At 40.9% G+C, this 17,929-nt stretch overlaps 1 protein-coding gene across 1 annotated transcript; it reads left to right on the forward strand.

The window, feature by feature from the left end:
* The first annotated feature begins 585 nt into the window (after nucleotides 1-585).
* Nucleotides 586-13,297, forward strand: LOC134060583 (mucin-2-like). The gene is made up of 7 exons (XM_062517320.1): nucleotides 586-2,116; nucleotides 4,905-4,969; nucleotides 5,060-5,250; nucleotides 5,432-5,547; nucleotides 5,642-5,706; nucleotides 5,989-6,131; nucleotides 12,960-13,297. Exons 1-7 carry the CDS (start codon nucleotides 605-607, stop codon nucleotides 13,049-13,051), a joined length of 2,184 nt encoding a protein of 727 aa, XP_062373304.1. The 5' UTR covers nucleotides 586-604; the 3' UTR covers nucleotides 13,052-13,297.
* Nucleotides 13,298-17,929: the final 4,632 nt, after the last annotated feature.

Below are 17,929 nucleotides of genomic sequence, written 5' to 3' on the forward strand. Positions count from 1 at the left end.
AACCACTTTCGAACCAACAACAACTGAGGCAACGACAAATACAATTGAGGCAACAACTTCAAACACAAATGAACCAACAACCACAACTGAGGCAACAACAAGCACAATTGAAGCAACAACTTCAAACAAAAATGAACCAACAACCACAATGGAGGCAACTACTTCAACCACAAATGAACCAACAACCACAATTCAGGCAACTACATCAACCATAAATGAACCAAGAAGCACAACTGAGGCAATAACAAGCACAATTGAAGCAACAATTTCAACCACAACAACAACAATCAAAGTGGAGGCAACAACTTCAACCACAAGCAAACCAACAACCACAATTGAGGCAACTACTTCAACCACAAATGAACCAACAACCACAATTGAGGCAACTACTTCAACCACAAATGAACCAAGAAGCACAATTGAGGCAACAACGTCAACCACAAAGGAATCATCAACAACCACAAATGAACCAACAACCACAACTGAGGTAAGAACAACCACAACAGAGGCAACAATTTCAACCACAAATGAACCAACAACAACCACAAGTGAAACAACAACTATAATTGAGGCAACAAGTTCAACCACAATTGAACCAACAACCATGACAGTGGCAAAAACAACTACAATGGAGTCAACAGGTTCAACCACAAATGAACCAAAAACCACAACAATTGAACAAACAACCACAATTGAGGCAACTACTTCAACCACAGATGAACCAACCGCAATTGAGGCAGCAACAACCACAATTGAGGCAACTACTTCAACCACAGATGAACCAACAACAATCAAAGTGGAAGCAACAACTTCAACCACAAATGAGCCTACAACACAAACTGAGGCAATAATGAGCACAATTGAAGCAACAACTTCAACCACAAATGAACCAACAACCACTATAGAACCAACAACCCCAACTGAGGCAACGTCTTCCACTGCAAATGCACCAACAAAAAGCACAATTGAGGCAACAACTTCAACCACAAATGAACCAACAACAAACAAAGTGGAGGCAACCACTTCAAATACTAACAAACCACCAACCACAGTAGAGGTAACAAAATCCACAATTGAGGCAACAACTTCAACCACAAATGAACCAGCAACCACAACTGAGGCAACTTCAAGCACAAATGAACCAACAACAACCATAATTGAGGCAACCTCAACCACAAAGGAACCAACAACGGAAATTGAACCAACAGCTACAACTGGGTCAACAACATCCACCATTGAGCCAACTACTTCAACTACAAAAGAACCAACAACAACCACAATTGAGGCAAGAACAACAACAAGTGTTTCAACAACAACCAAAATTGAGGCTACTGCTTCAATCATAAAGGAACCAACAACAACCACAAATGAAGCATCAACAACCACAATCGAACCAACAACCACACCTGAGGCACCTACAACCACATTTGAAGCAATAACTTCAGCCACAGTTGACATAACTATGACCGACATTGTGGCATCTACTTCTTCAACAATTGAACCTACAACAGCTACAGCTGAAGCATCAACTTCAACCACAAATGAACAAACAACAACCACAACTGAGCCAACAACACACACAATTGGGGCACCAACTTTAACCACAAAGGAACCAACTACTACTATGGAACCAACAACAACCAAAATCGAACCAACAACCACAACAGAGTCAATGACAACTACCACTGAGAAAACTACTTTAATTACCACAATGGAACCAACAACAATCACAATTGAGGCAACAACAACAACTAGAGCTATTCTAGTCCCACAAACAAGAACAACAACTACCTCAGCACCTGCCACATCAACCAGAAGTTTGTCAGCCCGTACTACAACAATCAGAACTACCTTAGTACCTACCACAACCACTACAACGCCAGCCCCTACTACAACTTCAGCAGTTCCCATCACAACTACAACAACAACAATTCCCAACACGACTACAACTACAACAGTTCCCACCACAACAACCACCACGACTACAACCAGACCACCAACTCGTCCAGCTCCCACATTTGAGATTCGGGCTGTCCTTTTAATAGTGTTTCAGTCAGCTCTCACCGACTCACAGAGTCCAGAGTTCCAGCAACAAGCAGCTGTGGTTGAAAATGAAGTAAGTACTCTAGAATAAAACATGACAAATTTAAGAGATTGAGCTGCAGCCAATGGTGGACAGATGTACAGATTTGCATACTGTAGAAAAAGATTCGGAATAGTCAGACATGGGCAGTATTTCAATTATATGTATTTTAAATACGTATTTAATTACTTTAGTGTATTTTGTAATTTGTATTTTGCAGGATTGGAAAAAATCAAATGTAATTTGTAACAAAATATTTTGAGGGATTGTATTTAGAGTATTTCAAATACTTGAATACTTAACAAAAATCTGTCATTTCCCCCCTCAAATTAGCCAAAAATTCATCACTCAGTTAAATATAGCCTCTTACCTATAATCATGACAATATACTATGCTTATCATAGTCTGGGAGCCAAAGGTCAGAATCTTGATGAACCTGGTTTTGTACGTTGTTTTTTTTTTCTTTGTGGTTTCTTGTTGCCTAGGAGTTACTCAGTAAGAATAGGGAGGGTGACCGGTGATGTCTCTTGGGCTCAAGCCCAGCTTGGATGTAGATGAGATGACATTGAGTGGAATGATAGCTGGCTGGTACATAACTGTGTAATACTTTAAAAAGCTTTAAATTGATGAAGACCACACCGCTACTACAATCTTTAAGCACCCTCTGTACTTTGAAACATTCTGTAAATTCAACCTCATTGTTGTCTAGCTCTGAAACACATAGGCCTGAGCACCCATCTCAACATGCGTATGTGTTTATGTCCATTTTGATCCAATTTGACTGCTTTGCTATTTTATTCCAGCCCACCCAGATGTAGCAGGCTAGAACCAGCCTTGATTTTATGTCACCATGTAGACAACTTAAAAGCATTAGATGTGTCTTTTCTGTTGTCATCATCATCTCCTAAGATCATGTCTGAAAGTTGACTTCAGGAGCTTGAATTGTCAGGTGTGTCAAGTGCAACAAGACTAAAATTTGAAAACGATACAGATAAGACCCTGATGGAGAACATGACATGGACCCCATGACCATAACCTTTGACATGAGGATTTATGTAAGGGATCAACCAAGGCGTCCTGATCTGCAGAAATAATGGAGGAGACTGAGGCAAAAACCTCCCCGATGCGAAACAGTCTCGAGTTTTCATCACCCAGTTAATTAATTCTGTTTATTGAGACACCTTACTTACAGGACGTTACTTTATTTGTCCCCGGTGTTGTCAGTCATGTATGAAGGCAAAGGTATGCATTTATAGAACAAAAAGGGAAATGCTGTTCAATTTAAAAAGGCTAACCTGTTCAATCTGTCGTACTACTTTCATTGAACACGGAAAATCATGGGGGTAGTTTGCTTTATCACAGTTGATTCCACTGTTGCAAAGCCTGCTTGTTGTCAGTTCAATCATCGTTTATATTGATAAAAATGATTAAAAAATTTTACTAGATCTACTTCATGGGTAGCCTGGCTCCGCCCTCCTACGTATTTCCGTTCAGTTTTCATTTCACTTCACTACGTAGTCTGAGCCTGCGGTATATTTACAGGTTTTCTCGAAACAAAAATGTCCAATCAGCGAACAGAGGGAGTAGCTGAGAACGATGATGTTGAGGTCGCTAGTTTGAGCATGTCTCCTCGCAACCAAACGTATAGCGATTGGTTATGGCAGATCTGAGTGGCTCTGGGCAGATCCAATTGTTTTAAACAATAAAGTGTCCGCATTCAAGGAAATTCATAGCCTGACGAGCCAGACCCACATCAAAATGTAGGGTCTGGACACTCACCGTAGACAGGGCTCAATCGGAGGGGTGGGATAAACAGTTGTCTTTCAAATTCCCTCCCCGCAATAGGATAACGCTAAACGAATCATCTTCTTGTTTTCAAGTAGCAGGATGCGTAACCTTCCCTCTCCACGCAATAGGATAACGCTAAACGAATCATCTTCTTGTTTTCAAATAACAGGATGCGTTACCATCGCAACTTCTGGTCGCATGTCAGTCACCATTATGTTGAGCCCACCCACCGACTCTATACACGCTGTGATTGGCCCGCTGGTGATTCGAGTTCTCAGCTCCCTGGCTCTATGGATCGTGCCTAGACTGGCCCGCCAGCCAAATTACATTTGGTGCCGCTAGGGGCGTCTAGATTTCTAGGCTAGGAAATTCATGCTTGGCAATGGAAAGTGGCCAGACTCTCTGTACATTATGAATGTATGAGAGTATGGTATGACCAGGCTACTTCAGCCCAAAGTAAAGAATTTAGGCCTCTGTCAGCCAATTAAAAAAAATAGGATTTCTTGTAGTTTATTTTAAAAGTTGGTATACCATGATTATTGTGGGGGTATTTTTGTATTTTCTAATTACTAATTACTTGTATTTTAATTAAATACATTTTTCACATCAGTATTTTGTATTTTATTTTGCTACATTTTCTAAGCCAGTATTTGTATTTTGTAACAAAATAGTTTTTGATGTATTTGTGCCCACCTCTGGGAATAGTGAGCCAGGATGTTTTTTTTCCCTGGCAAATCAGCTATAATAACAACACTCTGCCACTCCAGGGTTAAGCTAAGGGTTAAACTAAAAGGGAATGGATGGGAGATGGATGTCCAAAACATAATTGATTGACCAGTAAACTTAGTACAACCATTTAGGATAGTGAGTCAGACATTTCCCTCTGTTGAAGTAGCTAAATAAGATTTGCATACAATCCCTATAGCTGAGATCATAGACATGTTATTTTCAATTCAAATGGAATATTTAACGAAACACTAAGAAAATGAAACAAAACAAAGAAAAATATTTCTGTCTCTGTGTTTCTGTGTAGTGTGATATCATCTATCGACGACGCTTTGGATTTCTGTTTGTGCGGACAATCGTGAGAGCATTCAGGTAAACCTCCCTCATTTACTGTATTAAATCACAATGAAAAAAATAAGGTATATTTTGAGACTAAGACAAATGCTGTGGGCATTGTTACAGGCTGGCTACTAGATACCGTGCGGACACTGTTGAATCAGAAGTTGAGACAGATGTTGACATTGTGTTCAATGAGACTTCAACTGAGCCCCTCCCTACAAGCTCTGTAGTTGTTGAAGCCCTGGCTATCGCCGCAAATGACTCCAGTTCAGGCTTCAATCTCACTGTGGTTGCAGGATCCCTCTTTGTGAGAAGTAAGAAAATGTTTGTTTCAGAAATTAATAATAGTGATCAACCAAGAATTTAAAATATGAATAATGAATAAGCTGCACATTTAAAGAGTACTATCTCTTCACAAATGTGTGTGTGTGTGTGTGTGTGTGTGTGTGTGTGTGTGTGTGTGTGTGTGTGTGTGTGTGTGTGTGTGTTTCCCAGGTGAACCCAAATCAGCCGCCATTGTTCAGTTCCGTACCAATGATACATTTATTGCTGACCTTTTGAATTCCTCTTCGGTTGCCTTCAGTAAAAGATCATCACTTATTAAAGATGAGGTATAGTAGCCTACATTTCATGAGTTGTAGCTGATGATGGTTTTGATTGAATCATTGATTGTGGACTTTTGTTCATCTCTTTCAATCTATGTAGCTTGAGCCGTTTTTCTTTGAAGACTACCAGCCAAATTTCATCAGCCTCACACCAACAAGCTACAGGTGACTGTCAAACTGAAAAATGTAAAACGTATAGATAATTATGTGTGTGTGTGTGTGTGTGTGTGTGTGTGTGTGTGTGTGTGTGTGTGTGTGTGTGTGTGTGTGTACGCTTGTATATGCCCTTTGCATTTGAGACAGAGTGAGTCTCTCTGTTTATGTGTTTGTGTGTGTGTGTGTGTGTGTGTGTGTGTGTGTGTGATGGAACCATTTTATGTAATAGCTGCCCATGTTATGTTTTCTAATCATGCTTCTTGCTATGCTTCTGCATTCCCCCTTCACCAGCAATGGGTCTATTATCCATCAGGCGAACATGACCATAACCTCTGATGCAACGTTCCCTAATGATACACAGGTTATAGCCACCCTGACAAGAGCTGCCTTGAGTGGAAATTTGTCATTTACCATCATCTTCCTCAATGGCACAGGTAAAATTAACTGTTTATTACATCTAGTACAGTGTTCTGTGCAATAGGTATTTTCAATTAGCATCAAAGTAAGTTTGATTATCTTAAGGTCAAAAATATTTTGTGTTGCTTTGATGTTTGCATGAAAGCCTAAAGGCCTGAACACACCAACCCAATAATCGGCCATCAGGCAGTCGGGAGCGTTCGGGGACTCGAGTCTGTTTGGTGTGTCCCGTGCCGTCGCCAGTTGTCGTCTGGGCTAATTTTGGCCAGTTTTGGCCGACTTGACATGTAGAGTCGGCCAGTGGCCGTCGGTCTCAATTACCAATCTGATTGGTTGAGTTCTAACCCTTCGTAACATCTAGGAAGCAGAGGACTTCGTTCAAAAACTAACCATTAGCCCTACATTCAGCAATGTAAGTTTCAAAATCATTTTGATAGACCTTCCTAACATATTTTTGCTAAAACTAAGTTTCTGAACGTGTATTATTTCAGGTTATTTCCCATTCAATTTGTGTTTACTGTGCTAATATTAGCTAGCAAGCTAGCTAGGTTAACGGGCGAAAAGTTATTTATTCCGTGCCAGAGTGTTTCGTTGGCCTCACACACAAGCAATGGCAATAAAATAATACACCCTATATTATTATATTTATATCTTCTTATTGCTTAATCAGAGAAGTGCGAAAACTAGTGGCAATTGGTTCCGCGAATCCTGCATGATATCTACTCGGCTCGGCTGACTCTGAAGCCTGCAGTTATGGGTAATGTATCACAGTTCAAGCACGCGCTGAACATACAAACGGCGTCGCTTGGCAGTGGAACTTTTTTGGCTATGGCTATGGCTATGGCTATGGCTATGGCTATGGCTATGGTTATTTAGCAGACGCCTTTGTCCAAAGCGACATACAAATAAATAACAATACAAATTAAATTAACAGTGAACAATTACAAACTAGGGAGAATAGTAATATTATCAGTAAAACAATAATTTTAAGCACTAACCTAATGAGAAATAAAACAGTGAAATGAGAATAGCAATCAAATAAGTCACTCAGTTAATTATATATAATAATAATAACTAAAGCATGGTATGGCTAAATTTAAGGACAATAGCAAAATAAATTTCAAATTCTATCAATAGACAAATTATAACAAAACAATACTATTATACAAACCATAACACATCACAAACTCAAAGGACTAAGTGCATATTAAATAAATATGCCTTAAGACCCCTCTTAAAAGATCCAAAGCTGTTGCTGGAACGGAGAGCACTGGGCAACTCATTCCACCAACACGGAACCACTGAAGAATAGGATCTACAATTTGACCTAGCATGTATGGTTGGTCGACATAACAGACGCTCCTCAGAAGATCGCAATGGGCGGTTGGGAATGTACATCGTGATTAAAGAACTGAAGTAGCTGGGAGCAGATCCAGTCAGTGTCCTATAGGCCAGAGTGAGATATTTAAATTTAATTCTGGCTACTATAGGGAGCCAGTGGAGAGTAACTAGGAGAGGGGTTACATGTGTCCTCTTTGGCTGATTGAAGACCAGTCGTGCTGCAGCATTCTGAATCAACTGTAGTGGTCTTAATACACAAGCAGGTAGGCCAGCTAACAGAGAATTACAGTAGTCCAGCTTGGAGATAACCATTGCCTGTACAAGAAGCTGAGTGGAATCTTGTGTCAGATAAGGTCTGATCTTCCTAATGTTGTACAGGGTATACCGACATGACTTTGCAATTGAGGCAACATGCTCAGAGAAAGTAAGTTGGTCATCAATTATGACACCCAAGTTACGTGCCGATCTGGTTGGAGTCAGTGAGGATGAATCAAGCTGGATATTGATCTGTTGGGGAATAGCTGTTTTTGCTGGAAACACCAAGAGCTCAGTTTTGGAAAGATTAAGCTGAAGGTGCTGATCCTTCATCCAGATTGAAATGTCCTTCAGGCATGCAGAGATCCGATGGGAAACACTAGAGTCCTCAGGTGGGAAGGATAGGAAAAGTTGAGTGTCGTCCGCATAGCAATGATATTCAAATCCATGAGAGCGAATAATCCCACCTAAAGAAGTGGTGTAAATAGAGAAAAGGAGGGGCCCTAATACTGATCCTTGGGGGACTCCTGTAGTGAGGTCATGAGACTTTGATATCTGTCCCTGCCAAGACACGCTAAAAGAACGCCCTTTAAGGTAAGACTTGAACCAGTCAAGAGCTTTCCCAGAAATTCCCAGTTCATATAGTGTAGAAAGGAGAATGTCATGGTTAACCGTATCAAAGGCTGCAGATAAATCTAACAGAATTAGCACTGATGACTGAGCAGAGGACTTAGCTACTCTCAATGCTTCAGTCACAGATAGAAGAGCAGTTTCAGTAGAATTACCACTCTTGAAACCAGACTGCATAGGGTCTAGTAGGTTATTCTGATAGAGGAAGTCACACATTTGCTTGAAGACCACTTTCTCCAAAACCTTTGACAAGAAAGGAAGAAGGGAGACAGGTCTGTAGTTCTTCACATCAGTTGAATTAAGTGTACTTTTCTTCAGCAAAGGCGTAATTCTTGCCTGTTTAAAAGAAGAAGGAACTATTCCAGAACTGAGTGAAGTATTAAATACATGTGTGACTGCCGGTATAATAGCGGGTGCTATAGACTGCAGGAGCGTAGACGGGACAGGATCCAAAGGGCATGTTGTAGGACGGCTTCGCTGAAGCAGTTGAGAGACCGCTTCCTCATCAAGAGGAGAGAAAAAGTCCAATGATGGCATCATGCTAACACCAGGCAGAGTCCTTCTTATAGGGTCATCAAACTGAGCACTTATCTTAGCAACTTTCTCAGTGAAAAATGTTGCAAAGTCATCTGCTGACAGTGAAGTAGCTGATGGCGGTGGTGGAGGATTGAGAAGAGACTTGAACGTAGCAAAAAGTTTTCTGCTGTCAGTGGCGTTCTCAATCTTACTCTGATAATATGTTCTTTTTGCAAGTGTGACAGTGGATGAAAAAGATGATAGCATAGACTGGTATTTACTAAGATCATTTCTATCTCCAGATTTACGCCATTTCCTTTCAGCAGCTCTAAGTTCCTTGCGTACTGAGCGTATACTGTTTGTCAGCCATGGATGGCGAGGTTTAGAACGAGTGGGTCTTGTGGAAAGAGGACATGCTGCATTCAGACAGGATGCCAGTGTAGAGCAAAGAGTGTCTGTAGCATCATTAACCTCAAGTGATGAGAATGAGCTTGGAATAGGTAGAGCAGAAGTTACTAATGTTGCAAAATGTTCACTTGAGAGGCTTCTGAGGTTCCGTCGGAATGACATCGTCGGAGCAGGAACTGTAGGGTTATCAAGGAGACGCACAGAGAATCTAATGAAGTAATGATCTGATACATGTAGAGGATTAACCCAAACGTTGTCTGCAGTACAGTTACGTAGCAGAATCATATCAAGATCCTTACCAGCCTTGTGAGTAGGAGGACTGTGAACACGTGTTATACTAAAGGAGGAGAGTAAGGACAGGAAGTCAACTGAAGAGGAGTTGTCCAGATGAATGTTAAAATCACCAAGGATCAACAGAGGGCACGTATCCATTGGAATAGCAGACAGTAGAATGTCCAACTCATTCACAAAGTTGCCAAGCTGTCCTGGAGGGCGATAAATAACCACCAAGTATAATTTGTATGGTTCAGTTATCATGATGGCATGATATTCAAATGAGCTGTGGTTTTGAGTCGGTAGCAACTGAGTAAACCTCCAGTCATCAGAGATCAGAAAGCCTGCCCCGCCTCCTCTACCAGAGGAGCGACAGGTATGCGAAAAAGCATAATTGGTCGACAACGCTGCAGGTGTAGCAGTATTTTCTGGCCTAATCCATGTCTCTGTAAGCGCAACCAACTGAAGTGATAGCTGTGAGGCCAGAGCAGGAATGAAATTAGCTTTGTTCACTGCAGATTGGCAATTCCACAGCCCCATAGAAAAAGTAGGATATGAAGCTTGTTGCCTTTCGGCATTAGAGCGCATATAAACTTGTTTATGTTGAATGCACATTATTACCAGTAGGATGGCAGATAACAAGACAAGGTGAGACAAGAGTGAACTTATCTGAGAGGTGCCTTGCTTGTGTCCTTGCTCGGTGGACTCGTCGCAGGTAGACTCAATTCGTCTTGACACGAGTAAGTCTTCACACGAGGACGGATTCACACGAGAGCTGACGCTTCCGCTGACGCTCCAGCACAAAAACCACTTTAAATACTCCTAGTTGAATTAGCTGAAGACCACCCCCTCGAAAAACTCACAAGACCAAGGCCAGTCTCAGCGCAATTAAACAGACGGCCGTAATGCAAACAATATCGACTACCCGCCCACTACTTAGGATCAACTTGTAACTATGACAACTACATAAACAATTCCCTTAACAACACGAAGCTCTCATGCAACTACTCAGATATAAACTTACAGTACGTAGTGCAGACGCAGCTCCAGAAAAACCACGAGTAGAGATTAGTAAAGCAAGGTCACGAGTCTACTTCGTCCAGCTACACTTAAAAATACCACCCCCGCGAAAAACTCACAAGACCAAGGCCAGTCTCAGCGCAATTAAACAGACGGCCGTAATGCAAACAATATCGACTACCCACCCACTACTTAGGATCAACTTGTAACTATGACAACTACATAAACAATTCCCTTAACAACACGAAGCTCTCATGCAACTACTCAGATATAAACTTACAGTACGTAGTGCAGACGCAGCTCCAGAAAAACCACGAGTAGAGATTAGTAAAGCAAGGTCACGAGTCTACTTCGTCCAGCTACACTTAAAAATACCACCCCCGCGAAAAACTCACAAGACCAAGGCCAGTCTCAGCGCAATTAAACAGACGGCCGTAATGCAAACAATATCGACTACCCACCCACTACTTAGGATCAACTTGTAACTATGACAACTACATAAACAATTCCCTTAACAACACGAAGCTCTCATGCAACTACTCAGATATAAACTTACAGTACGTAGTGCAGACGCAGCTCCAGAAAAACCACGAGTAGAGATTAGTAAAGCAAGGTCACGAGTCTACTTCGTCCAGCTACACTTAAAAATACCACCCCCGCGAAAAACTCACAAGACCAAGGCCAGTCTCAGCGCAATTAAACAGACGGCCGTAATGCAAACAATATCGACTACCCACCCATTACTTAGGATCAACTTGTAACTATGACAACTACATAAACAATTCCCTTAACAACACGAAGCTCTCATGCAACTACTCAGATATAAACTTACAGTACGTAGTGCAGACGCAGCTCCAGAAAAACCACGAGTAGAGATTAGTAAAGCAAGGTCACGAGTCTACTTCGTCCAGCTACACTTAAAAATACCACCCCCGCGAAAAACTCACAAGACCAAGGCCAGTCTCAGCGCAATTAAACAGACGGCCGTAATGCAAACAATATCGACTACCCACCCACTACTTAGGATCAACTTGTAACTATGACAACTACATAAACAATTCCCTTAACAACACGAAGCTCTCATGCAACTACTCAGATATAAACTTACAGGGGGAGCGCCGGGTCAATTGAGACACTTTTCAGTTAAACGATCTTTTCAAAGATTACGTTATGTACACAAACATTTTTATCATGTGATCAACAACTCACATGTGTTGTGTCTTAGTTACAAGTGTAATTTAACACACGTTGGATGATCGCGCTGTTTTCAAACTTTGAACGTAAGTTGACATTGGTCTCAAATGCCCCACCTATGCGTGTCGTTTGAGACACATAGGAGGGGCAATTAATACAGCATGTTTTAAACAGAAACTACTGACCTTACTCACGTTTTTATGAAGCATATCGGACAACATACTAGTGTACTCGTCATCCCGAAAATGTCACATTATTTCTCGCAATATAACTAGGTCAAACAAATATTTTTGTCCCGTGCGTAACTTCTGATCAAAAACAAAATCTACCGCATGTAATATTTGTTTCCCTCACTTCGCTGAATATCTGTGGATTCATGTCACACATGTTTTGTTCATTCAAAATATATGTTGTTCATTCAAACAAGTTGTTGTTAACTCAAATCAGTTGTTGTTCCTCGCAAAACAGTTATTAATTCGGTGATTTATACAGATATTGATCGTGTAATGTGGCCACATCCGGGTTATAGCGTTAGACATTTAAACAGCTGTACCAATTGAACCTCCAGCGACTACTGACACTTAAACCTGTTTTGCTTCTAAACTTCAAAACTATGACATTGCATACTTTAGGGTCTGTTTAAGTACGAATTCATCTGTTGTTTGATCATATTATTATTGCATGGCACCCAAAATATAACTTTTGATCACAAAAAAACTACCGCATGTAAGATTTTACTTACCGTAGACGAAAACCGGTTCCCGCTAATAACTTTTGAATGGTGTGACGTAATTTCACGAGATTTGCCAGGATTGGTAGGTGTTATGTGCTAGACGTAGTGTCAAAATCTGACGGCTCAAGCTTGGATGGTTTTCGAGGAAATCGCTGTGTATCAATTGCCCCATGTCCCAATCGACCCGGCGCTCCCCTACGTAGTGCAGACGCAGCTCCAGAAAAACCACGAGACCGACCAGGGGAGACAAGAGCCCGATTGATAGTCCGACTGCTTTTCTGCCGACGGTCTTGTGTTTGTCTCGGGTTTGTGTGTTCAGGCCTTAATATGGGATTGTATTTGTATATTGAGTCTGTTCTAACTTCCTCCTCTTTTGACTTATTCCCTAATCCCCTTCTCCCTCAACCCCCACCCACCACCACCACACACACACACACACACAAACACACACACACACACACACACACACACACAGCGGTGTCAGCTGGTGCAGTCAGCAGCAGTGTTAACCTCCTGAGTGCCTGTGGACTCACCCTCATATCGCTCCTTGTGGCTCGACCCTGGTAGACCAAGAGATCTCTCACTTTTGACTTTGCACAATACTATCTTATTATTAAGGAGACCTGCACTATACAATGATTGACAGACTGAATGCTTTTCTTTGCCTTCAATATGCTAGCTAAATGTAAAATATTTAACGGTGCCTAAGGGGGAGATCCTGAAAGGTGTCCCTAGTGACTTTTCTTGCAGTGACCAACCAGTAAGCCTGTGCGCTAAAGCTGTGATTTGGTATGAAGGAAGAATAAGCAGACTTGTACATGCACAACTGTTATTAGAAATCATTATGTGTGATCATGTAAAATCAGAATTCACTCTGAGCATTTCTGTATGATGTAATATTATGGTTGAATAACTATATAAAATGTAATAAATTATTATTTAAGCTTGACCGTGTACTTTCATTAATGTCTCACTTAATCTTCAAATGCAAATGGATGTTGTAGCATGTGAGGGAGAGTCAGGTGTATAAGAGTAGCAGACATGGGTTTCCTGTATAAACATAGTGCAAGGCAGTACAAAGCAAAGATGATAATAACAATATTGTAACTGTAAGATTGGAGTGCACATGATATGAGGTAGCTGAGCAGAACAGGTTGATTCATTTGGTGTAAGGGTGATTGCTATTTCTGAGTGACAGATTGGGGGAAGAAGCTGTCTTTGTGTTGTCTGGTTTTGGCAAACAGTGCCCTGTATCGTCTACTATATATGTAAGAGATAATGCATATGTATGTAAGGGATAATGCATTGTTCACTGGCAATCATTGGCAAATAAGTCCCGACAGGCAAACAGGAATGTTTCTTCTTCTTGAAGAGCAAGAAACAAAAACAAGGAGCGTCATGTTTCGTCCTGAAGGGACACATTTTCTAAAATTACTGCCGGACAAGATATTATCCCTCTCATTATATGGCTACTTGTCAAAAGGGGAAATTAAACTTAACACAATGCGTCCTTAAAAATTACTTGACTACAGTTTTGTGGCTTCCACCAACAAAATAAATAGTTTTCCACACAGATATACAGTGCCTATAGAAAGTCATCATACCCTTTTGAAATAGTTACTTTTTTTTGTCTTACAGCCTGAAATCAAAACCCATTTAAAAAAAAAACTTTTCCAGTTTTATTAACAAATTTAGCTGTACAACATCAAAATAATGAAAAAAAAGTAAACAGTTCTGAAAATTAATAAAAAATTAAAAACTAGAATAACAGGGTTGGAAAAGTCATCATACCCCTGACTTAATACTTTGTAAAGCTTCCTTTTGCTTTCATTACAGCCATCAATCTCTTTGGATATGTCTCTATTATAGCTTCGCACACCTAGATAGGGGAATATTTGCCCAATTTTCCGTACAGAAATGTTAAAATTTAGTCAAATTCTGTAGGGAATGGCGATGGACTGCTCTCTTCAAGTCAATCCACATATCTTCTATAGGATTTAAGTCAGGGCTCTGACTTTGCCACTCAAGGATATTCACCATCCTATCCTTAAGCCACTGCTTTGTTCTTTTGGCAGTATGTTTAGGATTATTGTCGTGTTGGAAGGCGAATGACCTCCCCATCCTCAGCTGTCTAGGAGAGGGACGCAGGTTTTCCTTAAGAATGTGGGTGTACTTGGCAGCATCCATTTTCCCTTCTATCCTGACCAATTGCCCAGTTCCCGCTGAAAAGAAACATCCCCACAACATAATGTTGCCCCCACCATGCTTCACGCTAGGTATGGTGTGTTTTGGGTGGTGTACTGTGTTGGTTTTCGCCAAACATTGCACTTGGAGTTCAGTGCAAAAACACATCTGGAATATTCTGCTACCATGTGGAAAAAGCTTATATGGTCAGATGAGACTAAGATCGAACTTTTTGGAGACTAAGATTGAAGTTTTTGGACTGAGCTCCAGGCGCTAACCAAACACAGTATACACACCAAAACACACCCAAAACACACCATACCTACTTTGAAGCATGGTGGGGGCAACATTATGTTTTGGGGATGTTTCTCTTCAGCGGGGACTGGGCAATTGGTCAGGATAGAAGGGAAAATGGATGCTGCCAAGTACACCAAAATTTTGAGGAAAACCTGCGTCCCTCTCCTAGACAGCTGAGGATGGGGAGGTCATTCGCCTTCCAACACGACAATAATCCTAAACATACTGCCAAAAGAACAAAGCAGTGGCTTAAGGATAGGATGGTGAATATCCTTGAGTGGCAAAGTCAGAGCCCTGACTTAAATCCTATAGAAAATATGTGGATTGACTTGAAGAGAGCAGTCCATCGCCATTCCCTACAGAATTTGACTAAATTTGAACATTTCTGCACGGAAAATTGGGCAAATATTCCCCTATCTAGGTGTGCAAAGCTATAATAGAGACATATCCAAACAGATTGATGGCTGTAATGAAAGCAAAAGGAAGCTTTACAAAGTATTAAGTCAGGGGTATGATGACTTTTCCAACCCTGTTATTCTAGTTTTTAATTATTTATTAATTTTCAGAACTGTTTACTTTTTTTTCATTATTTTGATGTTGTACAGCTAAATTTGTAAATGAAACTGGAAAAGATTTTTTTTTAAATGGGTTTTGATTTCAGGCTGTAAGACAAAAAAAGTAACTATTTCAAAAGGGTATGATGACTTTCTATAGGCACTGTAACTTGACAGTTTCAGGTGTTGCGTAGCAACGTCTTAAGGCTGGCTTACATTGCACGATTTTGGCCTGTTTTAACAGTCGGCGACTAAATTTCCAAAATCGGGCGGAAATCTTGAGAGTTGTGCTAGAATCGCAGCGCGCTCCCGTCATCTAAATCGTTTAGTGTAAGGTGCCAATCTTAGCGGTTTTAAGTCCGTCGGATGCAGTCTTTCTCTAGTTTTGCCGTTACGACAATATCAAACATGTTTGATATTATCGGAAGTCTTTTCAGTCGTGGCTCATGCAAATAGTGACGTGAACATTAAAAACCAATAGTAACCTCTCGCGAACACGAAAACAGGAAGGGGCAAAATAGGCGACAGCTGTAGCCTATATGATTATTTGTTATTTCATTTCTTATCATTTATTAGTCGGCTATTCTACGAGACAGAACAACTCTATATCTGTTAGTGATGTCACACATCAAACAATGCTGCAGAAACGCGAAAAAAATACTTTGATATGAGTAGGCTATCATGTGATTTCCTGTTAATGATGACGTGTAGCCTATTGCACGATGGAAATAATTTGAAGGAATCTAGCAGCAGTTTTGTAAATAGTGACCCACAGTCTTTGCAAAATCCTAATCTGAGACTGGCCTGTGACTAGACTGTGACTAAAAACTCAATGAATTGTCTTTAGATGTGAGAGGGTCTGAGACTGTAGTCTTTAAAAAATCTTTTCCAAATCTTTGCCAAGTCTGTCAATGTAAGGTAGGCTTTACTTGCTCAATCAAAAGCAGAAGACCAGTTGCTATTGACAGCGACAGTTATATACTTTGCACAGCGGTAATTATGTAGATTTAAAGGGATAATCCGGAGTGAAATGCACTTTAGATCAATTTTTCGGACTATTGGGAGTACAGTGGGTACGGGTTGAGAATGCACCTTCTCCCGCGGGACTCCCGAAGAGATCCCGCAGGCCGTCAAGCCGATTTTTTTCGAGGCTAAGGCAATGTACCCAAACAACCACCAGGTGGCAGAAAGTTTCATCCCGCATTTCAAAATGATGAAGACCGAATATCCGTCAATAGTCGACTCCTTAATCTCATTTAATCATAACAATGAAGGTGATGACTGGCGAAATTATTCAAACGACGTTTCAATGAACCATTGTTGAAATGAATGAAAATGGTTATAGAAAATCGCCTACAGCCTAACGCCGACACAGCTGATTCTTTGATTGATTCTAAGCTGTTTTGATGTAGGGGATGGGTAAACTGGCGCGCTACAAACATGCTACCAATCAAATGTAATATTAGTAGGACTAGCCTACTTAGACACTTTAGTCATAGGCAACGTTGCCATGTTAATTTGGGCTAGAAGTGCTTGCTTGTGGTGGCGCTCCTGTCCGCTGCTTCTCCCGAATTGTGTGGCAAATTTGTCAGCAATCAGCTTAAATGTCAAATCATATTTATTTCTCTTTGTCGCCATGGTATTGGGGGAAACGCGGAGAAACGAGATGGTCAGTCCTCGTATTTTTTCTTCGCGTTTCGTTATAAGAAATAGGCTATATAAGTAATGTAATGGTCAATTTGCTGCGCAATTGACCAAGCAACCGCGGACCGACAGAAAAAGAAAGCAAACGTTGCTGCGGAAATGCTTGCTTATTTGATGTGTTTAAACGTAGAGCCATACAATTAGGTGTGTCTGTTATTATGATCATTTTCGAGCATAACTGGTTGTCCATAGCTCAGTGACAGGTGTTAATAGCCTTGCCATAAGCACTGTTGCAGGTGCTTCTTTTATTATGCGGTTAGAGCATAAGCGCTTACTCATAGGCTATAGACTATAACTCAGGGACAGGTGCAAAACCACCAACTGGGATGGATCGAAGGGCAAGCAAGCACTGCCACACAACGTGAAGGCCTTTGTGTTGTCAACACTAAGCAGAACGTTTCCTACGATGGGGAGAAGTGGCCGCAAGGACTGCATCGATAAGATCAACGAATAGCCTACAGTAATGTTTTACAACCCAGCTGGTATCCGCTGTTCATTCCGACATATCCCCACTCGGCGGTAGGCCTAGGCCTATTTAACTTTTATTTCAAACAACGTGCCATTCCGACATGAGGTCATTAATAGGCTATTAATGTCATAACTATTAGGCTATCATTAGACCTCATCGGTTTTGAGAGCTGGAAATACATGTGTTTGCTAAATATCGGTTGTTGTGCATGTTGCGTTCGCGACTCGGGGAAGTGAA

The sequence above is a fragment of the Sardina pilchardus genome, chromosome 16 (genome assembly GCF_963854185.1).
Source record: "Sardina pilchardus chromosome 16, fSarPil1.1, whole genome shotgun sequence".
Lineage (NCBI taxonomy): Eukaryota > Metazoa > Chordata > Actinopteri > Clupeiformes > Clupeidae > Sardina > Sardina pilchardus.